Here is a 24,611-nt window from a genome sequence, read left to right on the forward strand (position 1 = left end):
AAAGGACAGTACATGCCTGATTAACCACAATATATACATATACATACATATATATATATACTGTATATGTAATAATTACAACAGTGCCCAGTGACCTCTCTGTCTGATTTCATGGAATCTGTTCAATTGCTTCCTCGTTTAACCAATGAGCTGCACACTTCCCAGAATACTTGATTTATGGCTTGTACACTCTTACAGACTGTTGGAATTCACAGAACGATTGCACGGCTGCTGTCCATGCATGAAACCATCTGGTGATACATAGAGTACTGCGTAGTGTAGCACTACAGTAGTAATATATATGTGTATGTCTACACAGTACTAGGCTTCCCTGCTGATATGTCACAGTTCTTTGTAGTATTACTAAGGATTATTCCTAGCAGCAGGGATTATTCGTGGTAGTACTTTACTTTCGTGCTCTCCGCTGCCGTGTTAGACTGTCATGGTCACACAAGTTTGTCTGTAGTTTGAACCGGATTTCTCGGTAATCAAAGTAAATAGGTAAATAAATAATGGAGTGAGTGCAATACAAAACCCCAGAGAGTGATGTGGGGAATCTGTTTTGTAACCAGCATCTGTTATCAAACCAAACCCTAGATGTATGGTATTGTTGTTTTGTTATGAATTCTATAGTGTTGTGATCACTTAACTTAAATTATTCTTCATCATACAGTTCAGTTTAGTGTAAGGAGGTTCTAGTACCATGTAGACTTCTAGTGCCGCACTTACTATTTCTTGCCTTCTCTGTCGTACAGATTATCAATGGAAAAAGGGTTACGTCTGTAAGTTGTTTTTACTGACGTGTGTCCAAACACACCGTAAATAACAATTTTCATTTCAACAAGATTTGTTACGTTGTGTCTTTAATTACGCCTAGCTGGGACGATCATTGAGATAAATAGAGGTGAAATGTGTCAGGGAAGCTGTTTTCATTTACTGGCCCAAACCAACAATGACTCAAGCATTAAAAGATGAGAGTATAAAAGGTAGAATCACATAATCATAATCTGCGTTGTGCGGTATAAAGAGGCCTCCGGTTGATATGTCTCACTGGCAGGAATAACAAGTCATGACTAACCCTTCTTCGTTTCACCTCTGGATCATAGATATCAGTAACATCATTCTGCGTAAACAGCCGTTTGCGGTTTGTCATCAGTTTCCAACAATTCTGCCACGTGTCTTCAATGCTCAAATTTTTAGGTTTCATATGATGCAATGAAGATACCCTCGTACAGTTGATATTTTACACCTGATTGTTTGGAAATACTGTACTTGGCTAATTATCTTGTGTATTGTTTTGGAATTTTTATTTTTTGATTCCAATTGTCTTGAAGTCTAACATGCAATCTGCTACTTTTTTCAAGCCTCTAATTTCCCAGCTGCTGAATTCAGAGGCCATTTTCCCTCGTGGAATTGATTTAACCTTTTGGGTCAGAGGTGTTGTACACTGAATCTATTTATATACAAAGCAAAAATAAAAGACATCTATGGGATTGTTTTGTTACTCCATAAATAAAGTACTTTATTTATTTGCTGAATAATCTGCCTAGATGTTTGTCAAACCAAAACAAACACCACCCACTGACAAAAAAAAAGGGGGTCCTAAATCAAATTGTCAAATTAGCGGTAGACATACAGTGAAGGTACCAGAAATATTAAATGTGCAGTGTTTACCACTAGTTCACTGTTTTTCTGTGAGGTACTGTACAGGCAGGCCAGTTGGAGTCGTACATACATCATGGTGTGTTATCAGTGATGTTTGGCAATGTACAGAAGTGGAATAATCACTGCTAGGAAGGAGAATGAATTTCTATTCTCAAGGGTGGTGTTACAAAAAAAAGCTTCTTTACAAAAAACATTTCGGCACACGCCAACGCATCAAAGCAAAGACGTACCTTCACTTTCTTTAATACTGTAGTCGCATTATAAATGTTGCAGACTAGATGTTTATTACACTCTGTGTAGACCAGTTGTAGTGGTGCAGCAACATTCATAAAGTGGAGTGGGAGGAGGGGGAGGTTATGGGGGGGGAGGGTGCAGAAAGTGGCGTGCAGCCATTCTTCAGAAGAACCTGTGCCCAACAGATGCAGTAACTCATGTGGGCAATTTTAGTACTCTTCTAACATTTTAGTACATTTAGGGTTATTTCATGTTTTGTCATATTTCCCCAAGATACTGATGTATATGAAACTAAACATTAGTCATTTCATTACCCCGCACGAATTTGCTGATAATTCAAACGATCCAGCAATGACTTTTGGGGTGCATCCTAATTTAGGTCATTACCTTGACTATGCAAATTTCATTTCAACTAGTGAAAATTTTCCACATTTGTTCCCTTTTAGGGTTAACATTTGATCAGTAGTAGTATTTATGGAGAGTGTGTTGGAGCCAAAATGTTGACTTTTGCATTCAATTTGTGAATTAATACTCTAGCTCATTATTAAACCTTCATTAATGAAGTGAAGGTTTGGTAAAAGTGACTGATTGAACTATATATATATAAACTAACTGTCCTGTGTGAGGCTGTCATATCAGGCAACTCTGGCAGTTAGACAAAACATGCGGTTAACGGTCTATGACTTCTAACTGTAGACAACCGGTCTACCACTATTGTACAATATAATGTCATGCTCGAATAAGTTTTTCAAAGAATTAACTCAGTTGAAAAGCTCTGGGTATATTTCCATAGAAATATGGAAAATTACATAGAAAACCTCAAGTGGAGCATTCTCCCATGTCATTCATTTTCAGCTTATTAAATTTAACTGACAATAATGAAAACCAGATGACAATTTTAATATTTCAATAGCTTGTTTTTTCTATATATATTTTTCCGTTCTGATTTCAACACAAGAATTTTTAATTGATTATGATAGTACATGTTAAGGTCACTTGTAAAATCTTTTGTAATCTGCTATCTTTTTACAAATAATTTTTAATTGTAAGATGGAACTCGACACTGTTGATTGTTTTTTGCCTTTTGGACAGACACAGACCCTCACAACTTATTTAGTAACTTATAAAGTTTGATGGGAATTCTTCACAAATTATGTGTGTAAACTTCCAGATACGGTGGCATAGATTAAGGAAAAATTTGTGACTCATCAGGTGGAAGTGATGCAGTCCAATCATATGTAAATATGCTGAAGTTTCATCCCACCGTTCCTTTGGGAGGCCATTTTCAGAGAAAGCAATTCACACGGCTTAAAGGGATATGATATAAAATTGCTAGAATTTGACATAGATCTCCAATTGTGGACATACTGTGTATTGTGAACATTGCAGTTTTAATCTTGAATTCTCTGTGGAAGGTCCATATAGCAATAACCTACAGTACTTTACTTTGCTATAAACTGAATGCCAGCATGTAGATACATGCATCTATGGAATAGTGTACACAACATAACATATGATAACAGCAAACTCAAGTACCATTTCAATCTCAGCACCACGCACCCAAATACAAGATCTGTAATGAGAGAGATAGTATTCCTCTGTCACTCGACGTCCGAAATCAGGCACATAATCTACTCAAATGAAATGACCTTGAATTTAGGCCAGCCAGATTCCGAGACTACTTTGCTTTGTGTTTTTCCGTCTTTTCTACTGGTAATTGCCTAAGTAGCACATATTTTGTCAACAAATTTGAATGCTTTTTATTTAATTATTGAAATGGTAGAAAATTAATTTTTGGTGAGAGCTGGTAAATAACTGTTGGCCTGCTGTGTTTGCTAATATTAGCAGTACAGTTATATAGTATGTTAGCAGTACAAGTACTGTAGACACAACGTATTGCTCTGGTGCTCAGTGGCCAAAGTCTATTGTGTAATTGCTGCTCAAATGAAATAAATTAAACTTTCAGATTCCGAAAAATTACTTGCTGTGTGTTTCTGTCTCTTCTACTGGCGACTGTTTAAGTAGAGCATACTTTGTCGACAAATATGAATGCTTTTATTTGATTATTGAATGGTGGAAAATTAATTTTTTAGTGAGAGCTTACTAAAAACTGTTGCCCTGTAATGTTTGCTATTAGCAGTACAGTTTTGGACTATTTGCTTGTACTTAAGTAGTTGTTTGTAGATGTAATATAGCACAAGTACAGTATTTAAGTGCATCAAAGCAGCTATTTGCATTAATTTTATAAAAATTTCAAACATGTCTTGATGCTGAACATGATAACACTTACAGTACAGTGTACGTAACTCACTTGCATCATTGGAGAAATTCCCATTTACAATAACAAAAATAGAAAAAAACATGATTTGTCAGTCTAAGCAGTTACAGGGACTCCATTAATTTTGTGAGCTCATAGTCATTTCAATCTCGGTTATCTGGTTCCATTGTTTTCAACTTAATTCTAGACATGAACTTCTCATATTACACATAAAATTACAAGCAGCCTTTCGCTTCTGATGGCTATAGAGACAAAAATATTGGGGAGGCGGGGGTGTGGGGAGAAGTGGGTAACTTGCAAGCCTTACTTTTAGCTAGTTGTGCTTCCCTTCTTTCTTTCTTTTTTTCCAGCACAAATATTGAAAGTGAAATAGAAAATGGATATTTTGTAGTTTTGAATGTTATTCAGATTGCAGTTAAGGATATTATGTTTGCTATGTGGTTTAGTTGTCCTCCTACATCATTGACTACTCTCCTTGGCTTACCTCTCTCGACTCTACTAAGTTGCACTTTTGCTTGATTTGTTTTGCTTTGTTTAATAGGGATTTGCTTACTTTATAATACTGCGAGTATAGTAAACCGTGGTCCATTACTACTACTACTACTACTACAGGTAAAAGCAGTCAATCGGCTCAAATCTAGATGAGCTTAAATTTACTCTATAGTTTAGTAAGAAGAGCCTTGGCTTGTGTCGAACCTTGCAGTTCTTACTGTTGAAGTAAAGTATTATAATGGGCTGGTAGTAGGTACAAGTAATCAGTGAAGTGTAACACTGCCCCTCAAGGGTGTGCAGCAGCTTTCGTTGAACTCAAGCGGAGAATCATGCTGCCCCCGCCTTGTGACTGGCTCAGTTTCAGTGTTAAGGAGTTGAACAAACAGTTAAAGTCAGTCCATGGAACAGGGACAGTCATTGGAAGAGACACACACACACCCTTCTTTGTTTGATTAATAAGCTGTGGTTGCCTGAAAAGGTAACAATGAGATCAAATGAATGAGACCCTGCAGTGACTGTGTAACATGTAAGGTATGGTAGTTTTGCAATGGTTCACCAGGGAGTAGCAGCTCCCTTGTTACACTCTCCTTTATGTAGAAGATATGGGAGATGGAATAACAACCAGTAATCAATGTTATGCCTCCCACCCCCCCAACCCCACCCCAATTCCCTGTGCATATGTATATTGAGATTTTCTGGTAATTTTTGAATATAATAACAGTTTGTTTCAAACAGCCATCAGTTTGGCTAGCAACCTTGAGCATACTACAAGTGCCAAAAATCTCATAAGTACTTGACCTGGAGGTTGAGACCCTTGAAGTTCTTTCCTCAAATGTTGTGGAGATCTTTCAGTGTAAGACAATCAAATGACAAAGTGAATCAATAAAAGTTTGAGGAAGGCAGTAAATTCCATTGTTAAAGTTTTGAACAGGATTGACCGTTATTTGACCTTCCAAACCATCTTACTTTTCAATGACAGGCTTATAAATGAGATATGTCTTGCTGATAATGTACTAGTAACCCCCCACCCCCCCCCCCTCTGTCAAAAACTATGGGTAACAAATCACCCAAATTACCCTACATGTCAACTTTCTCTTGTCCCATCCCCAGCTCCCTCCCCCCTCCCTCCTTGCCCACATACAGTAGTTACTTATAAGTTATTACTGCGTATAAGGAATAGTTAAAATAACCTGTTTGTTGTTCACTTTTGTGTACTTTGTTAGATTTTCATATAGTCCAATCACAGTCTTGCACAGATGATTGATTGTTTATCTGGTTAGTTTAGCTGGCTAGCTCAACAGTCTGAACTTACGGTACTCGTAGAGAATATGGAGGAGGTATCTTATCTATGGTTTCTATGTAGTCGTTCCATGATCATCCTATTTCAGGGTCATCTGTGTTGACTTCCAGTATTAACCCTTCTGTTAAAAGAGTCAGCACTGACCCACTACTTAGAGTAACGTAAGGACAATATTCTCCCATTATATAAACTAAAGCAGGATCAAGTCTTGGAATGAACAAAAAATATGTTTGTTTGGTTCCCTTAATTACTCAAGATACGACATCAATAATCCTCGAGATCCTATTTGGACCTCAGGGACCCAGTGTGGGAGGGGAGGAAGAGAGCAGGGAGGGGAAGAGGGGAGCAGAGAGGGGAAGAGGGGAGCAGAGAGGGGAGATACATTGTTACACTAAATACTTCTATTTGGTCAAGAAAGGGTCACAGAACTAACTCTGGTCAGGTCAGGTACTAACACCCCTTCCCCCCCCCTCATTTGGTGCATGTGGTATCCAATTGTCTTGTACCTATTACAATAATTTTGACAATATCTATGTTTCTAAAGTTTTGCTTTCATTTATCATTTATAAATGGGAAAGTATGGCAGAGTATATATATGTAAATTAATATTTGAAATTATATTCACACATATATACATAAAGTACAATTTCTACAAAATCTACCATGGCAGATAAGGTATGTACAGTCTACAATTCTGATTTCACAAGAATCATGTTAACTTATATTCAGTCATTGAAAAAGAATTTGGCTTGTTGCATTTCACTTTAATACTAAAACTGCGCCGTCTCTTTCAATCTTTATCTCTAGTCGGAGAGATGACCTGGAATCGCTGGGATACGTGCTGATGTATTTCAACCGTACCAGTCTCCCATGGCAGGGTCTGAAAGCCCCAACGAAAAAGGCCAAATACGAAAAGATCAGCGAGAGGAAGATGTCTACGCCAGTTGAGGTCCTGTGTAAGGTAAGGAAAACGAGTCAGGTCTGATCTACGTAGTTCAAGTGGGTAACAAGAGTGACTAGGTTCATTTTCTTTTGCCTTTGAAGAAAATCTGCTGCTAGCAAGAACTAATAGCTTTTCTTTAAGGAAGAGAAACATTTTGTAAAAACTTGTCTGAGTTTGAAGCTCATAACTGAGACTTTTGCTATGCCTATCATAATTGAAAAGAGTGATTTGTAAAGTTCTCAAAAACTGTGAATGCCTGAACATGATGAATAATTTATCATAAACTTACATGAGTCTAGAGAACTGGGGGGGGGGGAACTGCTGGTCTTGAAATCAAGACAATAATTAAAAATCCAATAAATCCTGTACATGTCCTTTAGTTGTTACTTTAAAAAATATGTGACAGAAAGATCACAAGGGTAAAGAAAAATTGTAGCTGATCCCAAAAGGTACCTTTTTATCCGGAAAGGTTTCTCATACTGAAATGCCACCAATAGTAAACTGTTGTAGTACAAAAAATCAACTAGTGAAATGCCATCAAAATTGATGACCAGACAGATAGACACAATGAAGGTCATCGCACTCTCTGTTGAACAACAAACTAGCAGGATCCTTGAACTAACACAGAGAGAAATAAGTCTTTCAATTCTTGTCTATTTGCATCTAACTGGCTTTAACTCTCTTTTGTATCTGGCAGGGATTCTCAGCGGAGTTTGCCATGTATCTGAATTACGCCCGAGGTCTCCGTTTCGAGGAAGAGCCCGACTATCTCTACCTCCGACAGCTCTTCCGGATCCTGTTCCGCACCCTCAACCACCAGTATGACTTCACCTTCGATTGGACAGTGCAAAAGCAGAAAGCCGCCGCGGCTCAGACAGGCCTGACCTCGTCCACTGCCAAGGCCACCGGTGGCCACATGTCCAAGGCATCGGACAACAAAGGCAAGAAGCGTTGAGAGGATGGGATCTCTGTGGATAGTCTCCCCGGCCACGAGATAAGCTGCGAAAGAGAGAAATATAGGGATCATAGGTATTTCTTCGTCGGTCTTGAAGAGCTTGTATGAAAAGGATAGCGAATGCATCAATTTTTTTTTGTTTTTTTTTTGCGCAAACCGGGTGAGGATTGCTCCACGGGGAGCAAGCGTGACAAGAACTCTTACAAAAATCCAAATCGGAAAAGACTTCTGTGGAGTGTTATTTTAAGTTGAACGAATGGAAGCGAGGCAAACAGCAGGCTGGACGTACAACCCACCATTTGCCTCTAATTTTTGTTGATACAGGAGCTATCTTTTGGGATCAAAATTCATTCACCTTTCTTGAGTGATCCTGGTTTCATCTAAATGCTTCTCTCAAGTTTGTTTTCCAAAAGACTTCTGTGAGTTAGAACAGTGCAAGGCATGGGTTTATCACTTGCAGTGAACTTTGTTTTTGTTTTTTGTGGCAAGCCGAGGTGAGGCCTCGCCAAGTGTAATATATGTTACATCATTGAGGTTTCCTCTGGCTGTGGAGGTAGATTTTTACAATGTTGATGTAAAGTGGACTATATGAAGTAAAACATTCTTCTTTCTTTCTTACTTATGTTGTTGTAGTTGTCGTCGTCAAAATCCTATTTTAAGTAATGGCGTCAATCTTCCGAATACACAGAATAGTGTGAGATTAACCTACCAATTTCACGAGACTCGTGAAGGTCATGTTATATCATGTGATTATAACTGGAGGAGACAAATGCATTCGGCCAAACAGTATGACGTCAGAGTAGAGAACTGACAGTGGTGCAGTGTCAGTGTGTCACTAGGCTAAGAAGACAATATCCTACACAATATCCTAATGCACATGGCAAAACAGTAGGATGTCAGAGTCAGAACTGACTGTGGTGCAGTATCAGTGTGTCACTAGGATAAGCAGACAATATCCTACACAATATCCTAATGCACATGGCAAAGCAGTAGGACGTCAGAGTCAGAACTGACATTGGTGCAGTATCAGTGTGTCACTAGGCTAAGTAGATAATATCCTACACAATATCCTAATGCACATGGCAAAACAGTAGGACAGTGGTTTAGTGTCAGTCTGTCACTAGGCTAAGTACACAATATCCTACACATCCACATAAAGACAATCCAACACATAATATTGTCCAATAGAATTGCATATGATGAAATAAGCTCATGTGATCATATTCACAGAACATGTGACAACAACTCAGTCACATGTGAGATGAAATGCCTGTTCATAACAGTTGTGGTTGTCATACATACATACATACTTTGGGATATAGTAGACTTGTAACCATTAGTTGGCTGGTGCCTGTCCTTGCAATCGGCTAAATATAAATGTTGAGTTAAAAATGGAGACTCGTCTATCCATGCGTTAAACAGTTTGTTCCATTGGATCTGTCTGTTAATATCACCTCTAAAATTAAGATTTTAGATGATCAAAAATGTGTTACAACTGACATTTGGCAATGCGTGATCACTTATCATCTACGGAGTGTTCTTTTAATTTGCTTTGATAAAAGAATTTGAAGCCTTAAATTTTACATTATTATATTATTTTTATTTTTTTTGTTACAAAGATTTTTTTTAGAAACTAGAAAGTTACAATTTCTGACTTGGGTATTGAAAATGTTACTAGAAATTATCTTTTTTTCTTATTGTTTCTCTCATTCTTTCCAAAGAAGTGCTGTGGCAATTTATTTGTTGTCATAGTGTTTGGGTAAGCCATCAATTATGACTATGGAGTTAAAAACTTACTTATAGTCAGTCATTGATTTCTAATATGATAGGAATACTTCTAAGCTTGTTCTCTTAGGTGGAAAGTGTTCTGAAACTCCAAATTGTAGCATATCGAAAGGAAGCTGCCATGTTTTGCTGAAAAGAAAGTCGAGTAAGAGGGAAGCCAAGAAAGAAGAAAATAAGGAATACAAAGAGAAAAAAATATATAAATGTATATTAAAAAAAAAAGTGGGGGGGGGAGAAGAGAACAGACAGAAAATAAACTTTGAAAGTACCTCATCTCTGCTTCTGTGTGGACACTGTGTATCATCCAACAGCAGTGCCAATGAAATTTTTAATGGAATGTAAATATTTTATGGTGAGATCCTGTCTGTCCCTTCTGAGGATAATCTCTGGTCTAGTTTCGGACCTACCTCTTCCGATTAAGTGGCAAGCAAGACTTGGCGTTTGTTGCGTCTCTGAAGCCAATTGGTTAAAATTGATATGTTTTGCTCACAAAAGGGTACTTGTTGGAAAGGATTACAGGTAAATTTATCAATAGTAGGGTTAGATGGATGGAGTGGGCAGAGGGGGGGGGGGGGGGGAGGGGGGAGGGAGGAAGTGGCATGTTCAGGTCATGTAGTGGGGTAGATGTGTGAACCTGGTACTAATTTTTGCTTCTGAGCAAGTTAGACCCAGTTAAGAAAAGGGAAACAAAAGCGAACAAAAATTTTAGTTTTAGGTATTTCGTTTCATAGACAACTCTTGTAGTATGTATAAATTCTTTTGTTCTGTAACACCATTTCTGTTTTTTTTTTATTGTTAATGTTTGTACTCAGTGAAACTTGGAAAGTGTGTACCATAATATTGAGATATTAATCCAACATGGACACCTTGAGTTCATTGCACTGTAAGCTCTAGCTGCACCAGACTTAAAGCGAGAAAAGTTACATAGGAATTCCGTTTTTCTCCGAGAAAAGTTTCCATCCAATTGGACCAATTTCTCTGTTGGTCCTAAATATGCTAGAAAGAAAACAAAGTGGTCACAATGATTTTATGTGTCCATCTCCATTTCTAAAGTCACTTCCATAGTTGTACTGCTTGTCGTTTACGATCCTTTTCATTAAACTTCAGGAATAATTTGCTGTCGTGTAAAACATTGGGGAAGTAATTTTGGAAATTTGGAATTTGGAAATTTTGGAAAATCAGCACATTTGGAAAACTTTCAGCTAATGCAGAGGACCTTGAAGTTGCCAGTTAGTCTACAGAGGATGTTTTCGTTCATCTGAGAGTGGAGCATTTACGTTGCCCCCCCTCCCTCCCCCCTCCATGTACAGACATGTGGGAGTGGAGGGATTTTCCCTTTTTAGTAAAAGTTAATTGATTGTCTCTGTAATGGTAATGTGTGATAGCACAATCTTAAAAAGTGAGAAGTTTCTTCAGAAATGTTCCCTTTTCGTTCTATCAGTCATTGCCAGAATGGGTTCACCTGTGTGAACCTAGGAAATTGTTAGTTTCAGATATCACTTGTAAATAGTTTAATCAGTAAATTCCTTGCAAAATGGATGGTTTTTTATCTGTTTTTGAAGGGATTTTTTTTTTCTTTTTCTTTTGTACACTCTTCCCAGTATTCTAAGAAGTTGTGTATACATTCAAAGGATTAATCTATTGATTTCTTCTGGTGCCCATTGTTCGTACCTGTCCGTGTGATGACCATTCATTTTTAAAAAATTCTAGGTTTTTTTTTCCTTTTTTTTTCCAGTGTGTCTCAATGGGAATTGTAATTTTATCATATTTTGTCATCAAGATATGTTTTTTTTTTTTTTTTTTTTTTGTGAGAGAAGGTATTTGTTTTTATCTTTATGGAAGGTTGTACACACACAGTCATGTAAAAAAGAACAAGAAAATCATATTGTGTAAGTTATAAATAGGGAAGATGTGTAAAACAATGTAACCTTTCATAGCAATTAAATAAATGTGCAAATACAGAATAAACATTCACTCTCCTGTCATCTTTTATTAAAAATTGTGTCATCTGGAAATGAGGCAGGGTTTTTGACCAGGTTCATTTAACTACCATTTACTTACATCATTGAAATACAAATATAGAAGTACCCATTTCTTCCATTTATGGTTGCAAATAATTCTGCTATAATATTGTGGGATATTTTGAAACAAAAATCCCACCACCATCAAGAACTTCATGGGTTTGACATGAGACTTGAATGGATAGATCAAATTTATAGGCAAGGGCGGAAATGATGGTTATCTGTTCACTCGGGCAAACAACAACCATTGGGCCCTCTTCATCAGTGCCAAGAGCCAGCAGTAGCAAAGTCAGGGAGTCCTTGACACCCCCCCCCCCTTTAATAGTGGAGATTAAGCCTTCTCAGCACAACCTTTTATTATTATGATAGATAAAAGCCCACAATATTCAAACCACTTGAATACAAAAGAGTACTAATGTGCTTGGGGGGTTATGGAGGTTAGTGGTACCACTATTACTCTGAGCCAGGGGGACCCTTGGTACTGCCTGATTGCCTGACAGGTCCGCCAACCCATTTTCATTCAACTAATTTATATTTGAATAATGAATACTGTGTCATTTCAAATTGTTGCCAGCCCTTCATTTTACTCTTCTCACTCATTTTACTTCAGCAATGTTCTGTATGAAGTCCTTAAAGTAACCGTTTTCAAACAAACATACACAACGCCTTGTCAGCAGTTCGCCCATTATTGTTAAATACAATAACGGCTTCAGCCCCAAATCCATAATGTGGTTAGAATTCTATAATATGAAAACTAGTACAGGCTATATGCACATGATCTGTGTACATTTTAGTGTGGTAAGACATGAGTTAAATAATGCTAATTGCTTTGAAGAGCAACAGATGTTATCAAGATTTTAAATCTTATCTAAACATTTGTTCAAGACATGAAAACAAACAAGTTTTGTAATCGATTGAATTACCCTGGCGAGAGAAATTTAGCTGCAAATGTAATGGTCTTTATTTTACTCCAATCTCGACACGAGTTGATATTTTCTATTTAATCTGTTACGCCCATAATCAACATCGTTATTGCACCTAGGCTTGGAACTGAACCAATTTGTTGACTCTTCCTCACCAGGGTATTTTCCCACAGAGTGCAATCAAATACTTACAAATATGCAGGGGAAAAAAAAATAAAAAACCGAAAGAGAAGTACCAACAAAGATGTTGACATTTTCCAGTCATAAAATATGTAAATATGTTTTATAAGGGTAGTTAGTATAAGTTAACAGAATTACTGTATATGGCTCAAAGAGCCAACCACAACCTTGATTGCTGGGATAACATGCCAGCTATGATTACTGATAATAATTTAAAAAAAAAACTTAGATCAGGTGAAATATGAAGGTAAACAAGGAAGTAACAGAATATGAACAAATTATTGATGATCAAACTTTGGTTTAACGGAAAGCTTTTCTTTTTTCAAATCTTGTTGTGACTTGTTCTACGCTAGATGATGAAATCCACATCCTACTTTGATTCATAATCAGGAGGGTGTCGATCTAAAAAAATTGTATAAGTTCTTTTACAGTTTCTGGGAACAACAGAGTGAATGCCATCATTAAAGCAAAAAGCTTTGGTTTTCTTTGTAGTTGGTAAATCATTTTTTCCCATCCAAGAAAATATTATCTTTTTTTAAGAAAAGAAAAATTGTATTTCCATCCTGCTGCCTTTAATTCAGGGTAATTTGACAGCTGAGCAAACATACCAGTCATAGGTGGTGTAATATCACTCAGACTGATGCAAGCATTCTGTATTTGGGGTCTTGAAAAAACAAATTATCAATGCATTTATTTCGTATTAGTACGTATTAGTTAAGTCAGTTTTATGATAATAGTTGGAACATGATCAACTTTGCCAAAGAAGTATATTAATCAATCCATGCTTTCGAAATGGTTTCCATTCAATTATTCATCATATGTGAAATACAAAAATCACATTTTATGGTGGTTTAGTAAAAGTAGGACATACTGTATTTTTTTGTTGAAGATAGGAGGACAAGTTGTCATGGCATAGAGAGAAGGGGAGGGGGAGGGAGGGGGGAGCTGAAGGGTCTCCCCTCCCACTTTGTGAGGGAAAAAGAAAGTTATTTTGAATGCTACCCTTAAAGGTTAATGGTAACAGATTTAAGGTTAAATATCTCGATCTAGCACTAGTGAATACAGTGAAAATAATTACCAACAGAATTTGTTCAAATCACTGTAGAGAAAGTTTCCACCATTTATTACCACTTGATCATAAGTACCTAAATATCTGACTATTTCTTTAATTTGTGTTTGTAGATCCTCCCAGCCACTCACATAAGATAGAAGAAAAAGGAGGATATATCTGGGGAAATCCTGTCGTCGTGCGGTAACCCTCTCTGTAAACCACTCATACAAGCTTTCTGCAATCTACAGGCCATGCATTCACGACATAGTCGTTATACACAATTCCCAAATCTATCTGTGGAACAGACTGAAGGCAATAATCCCCTCCATGTTGCTATGCTTAGATCAATCATTAAAGTTATACTTCAGAAAGTCAGAAATACTCAACAATCAGATGGACCTTCACACTTTTCAGATTCATGAATTATAGATTTTTAAACTCATCTTTTCACATTGGCTGGCCAATCCAGACCTCACTGAATTGCCTCAACAAGTTTTTGATGTTTTTGCTTTCCCTGTCGATCGATTGATTTAACTATTTAGTTTGTGAGTCTCACTTCTTCTTCGTTCTCCTGAACGTTCTCCCGGATTTTGAGAGTGTCTTTCCTCTCTGTGGCTCCAGAAATTCCTCTTTCCCGCCGTCGTACTCGACTTCGTTGTTTTTCTTAGCCGACTCCCATTCTCTCTTGAGCTGTCCCAGTAGTTCTGGACTCAGCAGGCCCTGCTTAACGAGTTCGTGACTTAATCGTCCAGGGGCTTCTTTCAAGACATCTAAAGTTTGTGGTGGATTTCCACTGTTTCCTTTTCCCTTTCCAGAGTTAAAGGCATCCTGAAAGTTGACATCATCTTTTCCTGGCTCTAGGTCCGGGTCGGCTTGCTCCAAAACCGCTGATGTCGGTTTTTCTTGACTAGATGATTGCTTGCTGTTAGATCCTGCAGTGAATATAACAATCAACACATATCAACACATTGAAAGCATACACAAGGCATACATATATACACACACACATACTTACTTCACATATATACAGTAACAAACATACACAAATACATACATTCCTCCATACATACATGAATATACATACTCAAAAACACAACTGCAGACTGTAGCAAATCTACAAATTATGGAACTTTTTTGGACTAAATTGTCTTTCAAAAAAGTCTAACATTCTGTGTTTCACAAAGACATGATACAAATCAAAAGTTTGAGCAGTGAAGTACAAGGTTACATGTTTCATGCAATCATACAGGTGTTGTGCACACACCAAAATTCACGTTTGTTAAATTTAGGTACAATTTATCACAGTTTTGAAGGACAATTAGCATAACAAAACATGTTGTTTATGCTATTGGTTTTCAGATTATATATATATATATATATATATATATATATATATTTATATATATAAATATATATATATATATATATATATATGTATATATATATATATATATGTATATATATACATACATATATATACATACATATATATATACATACATATATATACATACATACATATACATACACACACACACACATACAACCACACATATATAACATTTCTTGCCATCTCTCACTATATTTGGATGCAACAAACTGAAATTGACCTGACTGGTTGTGTCAAATATGATTACAAATTTTATCTTTGCTATGGACCATCATACTTTAGGTAGCTGAACATTAGTATGTTTAACAGTCATTTTACAATCATAAACAATACATTCTTGCACACAAACACACACACATATATACCATGACATCCATACACATTCACTTAAACAACTAAACACTACACCAAAACTAAAACATTATGAAATAAACGCTTTATGGTCATAACACTGTTTCTCATCTGTGATATTCCCCTACCAACACATTACCGCACCCTTCCCCCATCCCGCCCCCCCTTCCCCCTTTCACATTGTAGAGGCGGATGGAGGTGGTCTCACCTTTCTTGCCCTCTTTCTTCTTAGTCTGAATGTCATCGTCTGGTAAGGAAGCGACTCCGTCTGATTTGGTCTCGCTGGCTCGGATCAGCTTTGTGATGTTGATCACCCCCTGTTGAATGATACTATCCAGCTCTTGTTGAACGTCTCGGATGATGCTGGTATCCGGAAACATATCCATAAATCGGTAGCTGTGAAGGTAAAAGAAAATGGACTCATGTCTCAACCTCTCCTCCTGATGATAACAGTCTTTTTCTTACAGATGATAACGATCTCAAGTCTCAAAGGGGTGGCGGGAAACGGAAGGAACGGGTACTTCTCTTCCACAACGTTTTATTCTTTCGCAGAGAATATGTGAGCAACTTACGCAAATATCTCAATATGTTACGACATGTGATTCGAAATTATCATTCAAAAATGCAATAATAATATTAACATATTGGTCTTGTTTCCTGTTACCACAGATGCAGATGTGGCTGCTTTAGTGTCATAAAATATGAAACTGTCTCTCGATTTGATCATGATCACTGTAACAATGAGGAATTTTTGAAAAGATTGTTTTTACATGGATGTCATATGGTACATCGACTGGGAAATTATATGCAAAATATTTCCCAAAAGGCAAAGAAATTTCTGGCTAGAGCAGATTTGGAACCAGTGTCCTCAGAATAACTGCTCAACTAATGGAGCTATCCAGTGGTTGGTTTGGTGGTGTTCCCTATATAAACCATTGCTTTAGTGGGGGGGGGGGGGAGGCCAGCAAGATGCCACAGTGCCTTGCATACCATGTAACTCACCGAAATATCAGGCGGTACAACCCGCAGAGTGGAAGGGATGGGAGATGAGGAGTAATTAAACTTTTCATGTACAGAATATATATAATAAGCAAATGAATATCTGAAACGAGCTGGGAAAATTATCGAATAATTTGAAATGAGCAATAACATATCGTCAAATTTTTTTCAGACAATTCCAGGGATAAGAATAATCAGGAGAGGATTTTAAGTAGCTTCTAGTAAGTTTTAATAGGAAACAAGTTTTTCTCTCAATAAAATATGAGATTGTTTTGTGGCTGTCGGAAGAAGAAATTCAACATCAAAGAGAAAGAATTTATACCTTAGCCACAGATAGAGATCCATAACATCATGGACTGCTTCCAGGTGCATCAGATCTCGAATATTCTTCGGAGTAGCGAGAGGCCAGCCGATTTGGCGGCTGAACCACTCAAACGTGATCGGTTCGTTCCGACTGTATTGCCTGGCAAACTGAACAGAGCGAATGACATATTGTTGCAATTATTACTTACAAATACATTACAAATCCCAGAGAGAAAAGGGCAATAATGTATGGCCTGGGAAGAGCTGAAAGATATGTAATTAAAAACCATATCTATCCTTTTGAATCATCTTTCTTTAGGAATATCAACCACAAAAGCCGTATTAAAATTTGTCAAGATATTTGCCCAGCCACTTTCAGTGTTTTCTGAGTAAGTATATTTTGTTTTACTATTATGACTTTTTTATTATTATTACATTTATTCATATTATCACTAACCGATTAACATATTAAATTTTACTCATTTTCTCATCGTAAATACCAATACGTTAGAATTTAAAACTGAAATAAAACGAACAGTATGAAATGGAAGGGTCTACATAACTGTTCTTTTTAGTGAAGGGGTGGAGAGAAGGACCAGTGAGACATTGAGATTTACCATTCATTCAGTCTTTGCTATTCAGTTTTCATATCAGGTAAATGAAATTAAGTCCCAGGCAGAATTTGATCTCGACCAACGAGCCTCTCTTAAAGCTAGTAATTTGTCATGAGTCAGAAGATGTTATAATTGAATATTCCCATCACAACGGGGGTTTATGAGTAGAAACTTCCCGTTTAATCTCTAAGAAGACTGTTATTGGTATTTGAAAACAGTGTACGTAAAATTATCGTTATCATCTTGTGAGTAATATTCAAGTATCAAATATGTATGAGTGAAATTTTTGGTTAGATATGAATTGAAAAATGATTCCTTAATGCAGCTCTCCAAAATGGTAAATTTGTTTTTTAAAATAAACAGAGGTCGCTTGGTCCTATCTAGTTTCACGGAAACTTGACTAGCTGTTGCTATAAGTTTTGATACTGGGTCACACCTTGTGCCGAATGAAATGAACCCGGTGACAGAACATACAACTTGCAATCCCGAGGAGCACTGGTTGAGGTCCTTTTTGCAGAAAAAAATTGGCCAACAGATTTCCTATGCCCATCTTTGTTTACCATTCGCTTCGGTTAACGATAAAGTAGAAGAATGATGATCCACAATGCGTGACTCACCTTCAAGAACATGGTACATATAAATGGGTGTTTCTTATTGATCGGTGAGCAGCAGAAGACGTAGCGAGCCCTCAGGTGGAGCGGAATGTGCTGGATCATGTCGGCCAAGAACTTAAAGTCGTCTACGTTGCAGACGAAGTAATTCTTTTCGACTTGAGACAGGTTGACAAAGATGTCCTGCGAAAGGAAAGAACAACATTAATAAACCAATTGACCTGACACACATTGCTGATTGATTTCAAGCAAGACGAGACACAGGCAGGGACAAGCAGGCAAATGTCTTTATCCATTAATATCATATGGCAAATATGCTATGGAAGATGGAGAAATCTGCTTCATAAATGCAAAATGTGCTTTAGCAGGGTTTTTGTACACTGATGCATATTAAACTGTCTTCAGTATTGTACGAGAAATAAGATGTGGTTGGAGATGTTTTATAAGATGCCGATGCAACTGGCTGCATACAGTTAACATTGAAGATGACACTGATATTTATCCATAACCATTAGTGTATCCGTCAGTACTTTAGATTTGAAGTTAACACTGTTATGTTGTTGAAGAAGTTTCACATTGTCGGACAGTCCTCTACTGATAAGCAACACATATAAAATACAACTCTGGGCACATGTTCAGTACTTCACATAACTGTGATTAAACTGTGTCACCTAGCAACCGAGGGACTCACGATAAGATTGGATAATGTTGCATCCTTCAAGTGGTAAGCGAAGAGTTCGATCTGTTCGGCAGTAGGGTGGAGACCGGCGTTCTCAATCTCCCCCACGGGGCAGGCAAGGATCTCCTTCAGTATCGGGAGGTCGTCCTTTCTGAAGGTCGTGACCTCTCCCTCCTGAAACTCTGTGTTGAATCTTCCCGCTCTGCCCGCTATCTGGAGGGCCTATGAAAAGAAAACAGAACAGGAGAGAAACACTGTCAACAGCGACCCTGCATATCAGCGTTGGACAATCTGAGTGACATTTTTAATACTGGAAGCAAAGTAACTCTACACCTTTTAACTCATTCACTACTCTCAATAAGGTGTTGCTAGGTTTTATAAAAGAGATAAGAAGTTGGCATGCTCTTCCAGTAAGAGGATGTTCTTTTTTCTTTCTTATTTTCAACTGCGTTGAAAATTCAGACAGGCCTATCCTCTTCAGAGCAGTTGGATGTGTCTGTAACATTTCCTGCTACCTGCACACCTGAGGACAAAGACAGTACACTACGTGGCAGAACTCGACCCGAATTCATGTTCCTGAACCCGGATTCATGTTCCTGAATTCCGTGACCGTGCACTGCAGTTCACGACTAAAACTGCGCAGTCTTCACAAATGTAACAAGTCACGAGGAAGAAGAAGTCTTTCATGTGACCTAAAGGAGCACCAGTCATTAACAGAGAACAGTTGTTGTGTGTGCTCATCATTTTTTATAGTGTGTAGGGGTTTAGTTGTACCATAGTTGTTTCTTATTTTCAGCTGTGTATTGAAGCATTTAAAGTGGCTATGCAAGACAGTTTGATTGAACAGATCCACAATTATATCCAGTCCTACGTAAGGATGCTCACAACATCACTGTTGCTTGATACCAACTTAGACAAAATAGAGTTAATAACCCTTTTACCCAATAAGTAAATTATTTGTTATTAACCTCATTTTCTTTGTCAATAGCATAGTAAGCTATGTTCAACCTCAAATGATCACCGACAGGACGAAACAATTTAAGTCTACTTATCCTATCAATTAATGAATTTAGTTAATTGTGTAATTAATGAATCCTTGCTCACCTGCGACGTTGTAAGTCTGTCCATTTCCTTTTCTCCTTTTTCGTTGATCATCGGACGAATCAGAGAGTTGAATATTATTCTCTTGATACTCCTGATGAAAAAGTTAAACAAAATCAAGACAAAAACCAGGCAAATAAAAGGTTATAAAACAAAACAAACAAATAGATATGTAACTTATACAAATACAGTAATGATTTATGTTTTTGCCTGATCAAAACGGCTGGCTGCAGTTCCAACATAGCACATCCATGTACATAGGCACAAACTTAGTAACAGTTATCACACTGTTTTATAAAATAGCAGATTTGTCTAGGTCTAGCCTAATTCACTTATAAAATTCTGGGCTACAGTTGCCATCAACTGATTAGGTATAAATTTCAGAACACCAAAAACCAAGTCTGTCAAGGAGGTGGCTTTGAAAATCACTTCATTAAATTGTCACCGCTTCTCATCAATGGTGACTCATCATAAAACAATTACAGCCCATCTCGTGATATGACTGAAAATAGTAAAAGCTATCATGATTTGATTCACAAGTCATTTTCGCAAAATGACGAAATACTCACAGGTTTAAACCCATGCCGATTGCATCCGTCGCGACGAGAATCTTACAGGGGTCGGAGGGGTCGTTGAACTTGCTGGCTTGGTTCAACTTAGCACCTATTACAAAGGAATTGATATAGACAAAAAAAATGATGCTGAATCTTTGAAGTCTAGTGTAGATGTTGCATCGAGGTGTCAAAGAAACTTATCCATTAAGTTGAGAACAGCTTTAAAAAATTGTTTAATATTAATTCATCAACTCTCTCCTGCCAGGATGATCCCTATTATTACGTTCAAAGTCGTTCAGGTAAATAAACTTTACTTTGATGGAAGTTTCTTTATGATAGAAACTTAACAAAAGAGATGTTTACCAGGAGGTAAGCTGCCATAGATTACAGCACATTCCTTCCCCAGGGCTTCTATCTGACGGCTCAAAGAGTAAAGATCATTCTTACTGAATGCTACGATACAGTCTCCTGGTCGGACATTCTCCAGAGAGCCTGATGAAATAAATATTAAAATAATACAAACAATGAATTTAAACAAATATCAAGTGGAGAAAAATATGCTTCACTGAACAGAAAGGTACACAAAAATAAACAAGTTAATAAATAAGTGAATTAAATAAATTAGTAACTGACTAAATAAATAAGAAAACAACAAATCTGAAGTGAGTATATGAGACTGACAAATTGATTATGCACAGATCACTAACAGTATGAATTTCTGTTTCCTCCGACAGTTAAATACCAGTGGCATGAGGAAGCTATTTAATAAGTGAGGGGACAGGAACTGCTGCAGTCTGGGGTCTTCCCTCAAGAGAAGTTGAGCTTGGTTGATACTATGGTTGCTTGGACGAGGCATGGGAGAAGGTTGACTATTCTATGTCACAAAATTTTGCTGTTGTAAAAATGTTGACACTTAAGGTTTGTCTGACCTTATTTCTTAAATATGCGAAGCAACCTTGAAAATGTCTTGCTTTGATCACAGAAACATTTCCATGAAAAACTCTTCTCATTGAAACAAAAACTAACCTCCTTCTACCCCACAGACTCTTGTAAAACAAAATCGGAAAACAGATGGACACTTAGTACAGAGAGAATTAGTTGCATGAACCAGATTGTGATCCTTCTTGGCTGGAAAGGGGTATGGGTAGGGGGTAAGGGGTATGGGTAGGGGGTATGGATATGGGGTAAGGGTGGGGTAAGGGGATTGGACTCACCAAGAGGTTTATCCAGTACTGTGAGTGATGTGAGTCGCTTGTATCTCCTTACTTCCACCTCCTCCCCCGTAGAGAGCATGAGTGACCTGACCAAGGGTATCGCTGCCTCTTCTCCACACAGATGGATCTCCTTTGCTGCCACACCCAACAATGCTCTAGTCCATGCCCATCCTCGGGTGGCATCTCTCAACATTTGTATTTCATCAATGACAGCAACCTCATCTGTAGAAAAAAGAATGCAAGACTTAAAAATTTCAAGGCAGTCTGTTGAATTATGAATCCATTTTCCCATATTTAAACTAACCCAATAATAGCTGCTTGCAATAGGATTTTGCAATTGATTAAACTTGAACATCTTCTAAACTTTCTTTTATTTTTCAGCAATGTATAAAATTTAGATGGCGTGACATTTTTATCTTTCTTAACAAGAGGCAAACTCGACGGTCTGTTCAAAAGAAGAAGAAAAAGAAGATGGAACTTACAGGGTTGTGTGACACTCGTCATTTCAACCGTGCAAGCAACATGGCCTGAGGGAACATCATCTGGATGAGCGTATTTCCTCTCCTCACCGGTAACCAAGTCACAAGGAATACCCTGAATAGTTGAGAAAAATGAGAGAATCACTCAATGGCTTTATAAACAAAATACAGGCTAGAAGGCTGAAATATTTTCACCTTCCAGGGATAGCTTGAGTGGGATATACAGTACTCTATCTACCCCTTAGTCAGTACCCCCTCCCCTCCCCACCCACCATCCCAAACTTCCATCCCTCATCAGTCTCTGGGTCTGCCACTATAAAGTTTAACTTTTTTTAATAAATAAATGAAATTTACTCTGCCGTTAGTCTTCCTCTCTACTTCATTAGCCAACAGCTTCAGAGGCCCGCAATATACACCAGACTTTGCAGTGCTGAATCTCTCCAGGGCGTGGTAGGTTTTACCGCTGTTTGTCGGACCTGCATGGAATATAATCTTCCTTTCGAAAGCCCTCGCTTCTGGATACCTATATACAGTTTAAGAATGTGAGAAAGAAGGAAAAGTGAAAGTTGTTTAATAAAATAAATAAAAGTACATAAAATATTTTAGCTACATATTTACCTTTCTCAAACTAACCCTGCTTTCCAACTCTTTAAGGCTTTTCTCCCCCTACCCTTATAACATCCCTTCCCCTACTCGTGTTCCAAAAGGAGATGTGCAATATACTGGTCCCGACATAGAGGCATAACGACATATCACTAATTAATGTTTCAATTTAATTTTCAATATCTTCTGAGGTATATATAATCAATCTCATTTGTGTAAACTTTTCTCACAAATGACTTTTTGAGACCCCTCAATTGCCTTTAATTCAACAAACAAATTACCAACTATTTTCTATTTTACCAAAGGAAAAATCAGATTAAGTACTAAATTCGGTCAAAGAGACACTCGCCATTGTGCTGGATCTGACAGGTCACTTATCTTCCTCAGGTCTTCCATACAGTCCAATGCGGGGAATACTTGACGAGCGTGGCGAAGAAAGTACGGAAAGATGTCGTCCACATGTCCTGCACCGACTAAGATATCGCTCAGAATAATGTGAAGATCGACTTCTAAAGACTCCATCTCCATGATTAATTTACGAAACGATATGAAAGTTTGATGGAAGAGGTGTCCTGCAAGCAACATGAAAAGAAAAAGATAATTTATGTCTGTTTATTTCTGTCTTGATGTATTTTTTTGTGCCAAATTTGTTTTGTGGTATAGTACTTTGTATTTCATTTATTTTGAAAAAGTTCTCAAGCTACTTGCAAGTATTGTTTAACATTAGCTTTTTAAACTGAGTGAGATTGGCACAGAAAAAGAAAGAAAGAAAAACAAAAAGAATTTTTAGTATAAACAACTGCAAATTGCTGCTGCATACATTTTAATTCAATTTCTTACAATCTTTTTATATATTAACTGATCATGATATTTTATACATTTCTCTCAGGTATTAATCTTCATTACTTCCTTTCACATTTTCTATTGCTATAAAAGGTTTCTTCCCTAGTTCTCTGCAAAGTACTTACCATCTAAGCCATTATCTGAAGCAAGTTGTTTCACTTCTTTTCTTCTTGAAAACTCGTTAAGAATCCGAAGGAGTTCCTCTATAAATAAAAGGTACATAGAATTAGCCTATACCACCAAACTTTATTATGAATGAAATGCAATCATTTAAACTTGTAACCAAACAAAATTAATCTTTAACAAACATGGAATTTTGGCTATATTTCTGAGAAATGTGCTAATAAGTTCCTATTTTTCTGATGTAAAATAAACCAGTCTTTCACATCCAAGATGTTGAATATAAGACAAACTCAACTCCCCCCCCCCACCCACAATCCTTCCAACTAGATCTCTTTTGAACATTACAGTATGCAGTTTTGTCACCTTTTTTATTCTTGAGACTCCCTCCTAATTCTTCTCCTATGTTTATGTCATCTGGGTTGGTATTTACAGATTTCACAGGGACAGGAATAAATAATGCTGTAACACTCTTCTTGCTACCATTGCCATCTGAAGAGTAGTGACTTTGTGGCTGATAAAATGGCTTGTGAAGTCTCCATCTGTCATTAGATATATAGTACCGAGATGTCGTTAAGTGTTTCGATTGGGCGACCATCCATCGCTGCCTGTTCACACTGCTTTTCCAATTTGTGCTCGAACAACATTTTCGTGATGTGAAACTATGACATCCTAACGTATTGCAAACTAACGTTAGGCGATACTGGCTACTGCATGAGCGAGATAAAGAACTCGTTAATTTACGATATAAATCTGCAGAAATAGGATTCATGATGCCACTCCTGTCAAGATGGTCAATTTTTGCTTATTTTCCACGGAGAATTACAGGAATCGGCTGAAGAAAACGAGATATTTCTAATAGGAAGATAATTTGTATTTCTAAGCGCTCTACCGCATGGGGGCCGCCATCTTGGTTATTATGA

At 37.3% G+C, this 24,611-nt stretch overlaps 2 protein-coding genes across 2 annotated transcripts in view; one reads left to right on the top strand and one right to left on the bottom strand.

The window, feature by feature from the left end:
• Positions 1–11,620, top strand: part of LOC139967374 (casein kinase I-like) — a 31,007-nt gene extending 19,387 nt beyond the window's left edge. Inside the window, exons 6-7 of the mRNA XM_071971084.1 lie at positions 6,777–6,930; positions 7,610–11,620. Coding sequence (XP_071827185.1) covers positions 6,777–6,930; positions 7,610–7,867 — 412 coding nt within the window. The 3' untranslated portion in view covers positions 7,868–11,620. The remainder of the gene's footprint in view (positions 1–6,776; positions 6,931–7,609) is intronic.
• On the bottom strand, positions 11,090–24,598 carry LOC139967372 (ATP-dependent RNA helicase SUPV3L1, mitochondrial-like). Its single transcript, XM_071971083.1, has 14 exons — positions 24,055–24,598; positions 23,694–23,771; positions 23,075–23,297; positions 22,477–22,645; positions 22,126–22,237; positions 21,644–21,865; positions 20,793–20,921; positions 20,445–20,538; positions 19,879–19,969; positions 18,787–18,996; positions 18,102–18,278; positions 16,890–17,038; positions 15,777–15,964; positions 11,090–14,759 (listed from the first exon to the last, which is right to left on the bottom strand). The coding sequence occupies exons 1-14, from the start codon at positions 24,458–24,460 to the stop codon at positions 14,380–14,382; spliced, it is 2,628 nt and encodes an 875-aa protein (XP_071827184.1). The 5' UTR covers positions 24,461–24,598; the 3' UTR covers positions 11,090–14,379.
• Positions 24,599–24,611: the final 13 nt, after the last annotated feature.

The sequence above is a fragment of the Apostichopus japonicus genome, chromosome 5, assembly GCF_037975245.1.
Source record: "Apostichopus japonicus isolate 1M-3 chromosome 5, ASM3797524v1, whole genome shotgun sequence".
NCBI classification, from domain to species: Eukaryota; Metazoa; Echinodermata; class Holothuroidea; order Aspidochirotida; family Stichopodidae; genus Apostichopus; species Apostichopus japonicus.

Bases quoted from the DNA above. Each gene is read 5' to 3' on its own strand.
- LOC139967372 (XM_071971083.1), bottom strand. From the start codon at position 24,460: ATGAATCCTATTTCTGCAGATTTATATCGTAAATTAACGAGTTCTTTA. The intron at 23,772-24,054 runs GTGACAAAACTG...TTTTATTTATAG, and splicing joins GAGTCTCAAGAATAAAAAAG to AGGAACTCCTTCGGATTCTT. The intron at 18,997-19,878 runs GTGAGCAAGGAT...TTCTTTTCATAG, and splicing joins ACAGACTTACAACGTCGCAG to GCCCTCCAGATAGCGGGCAG.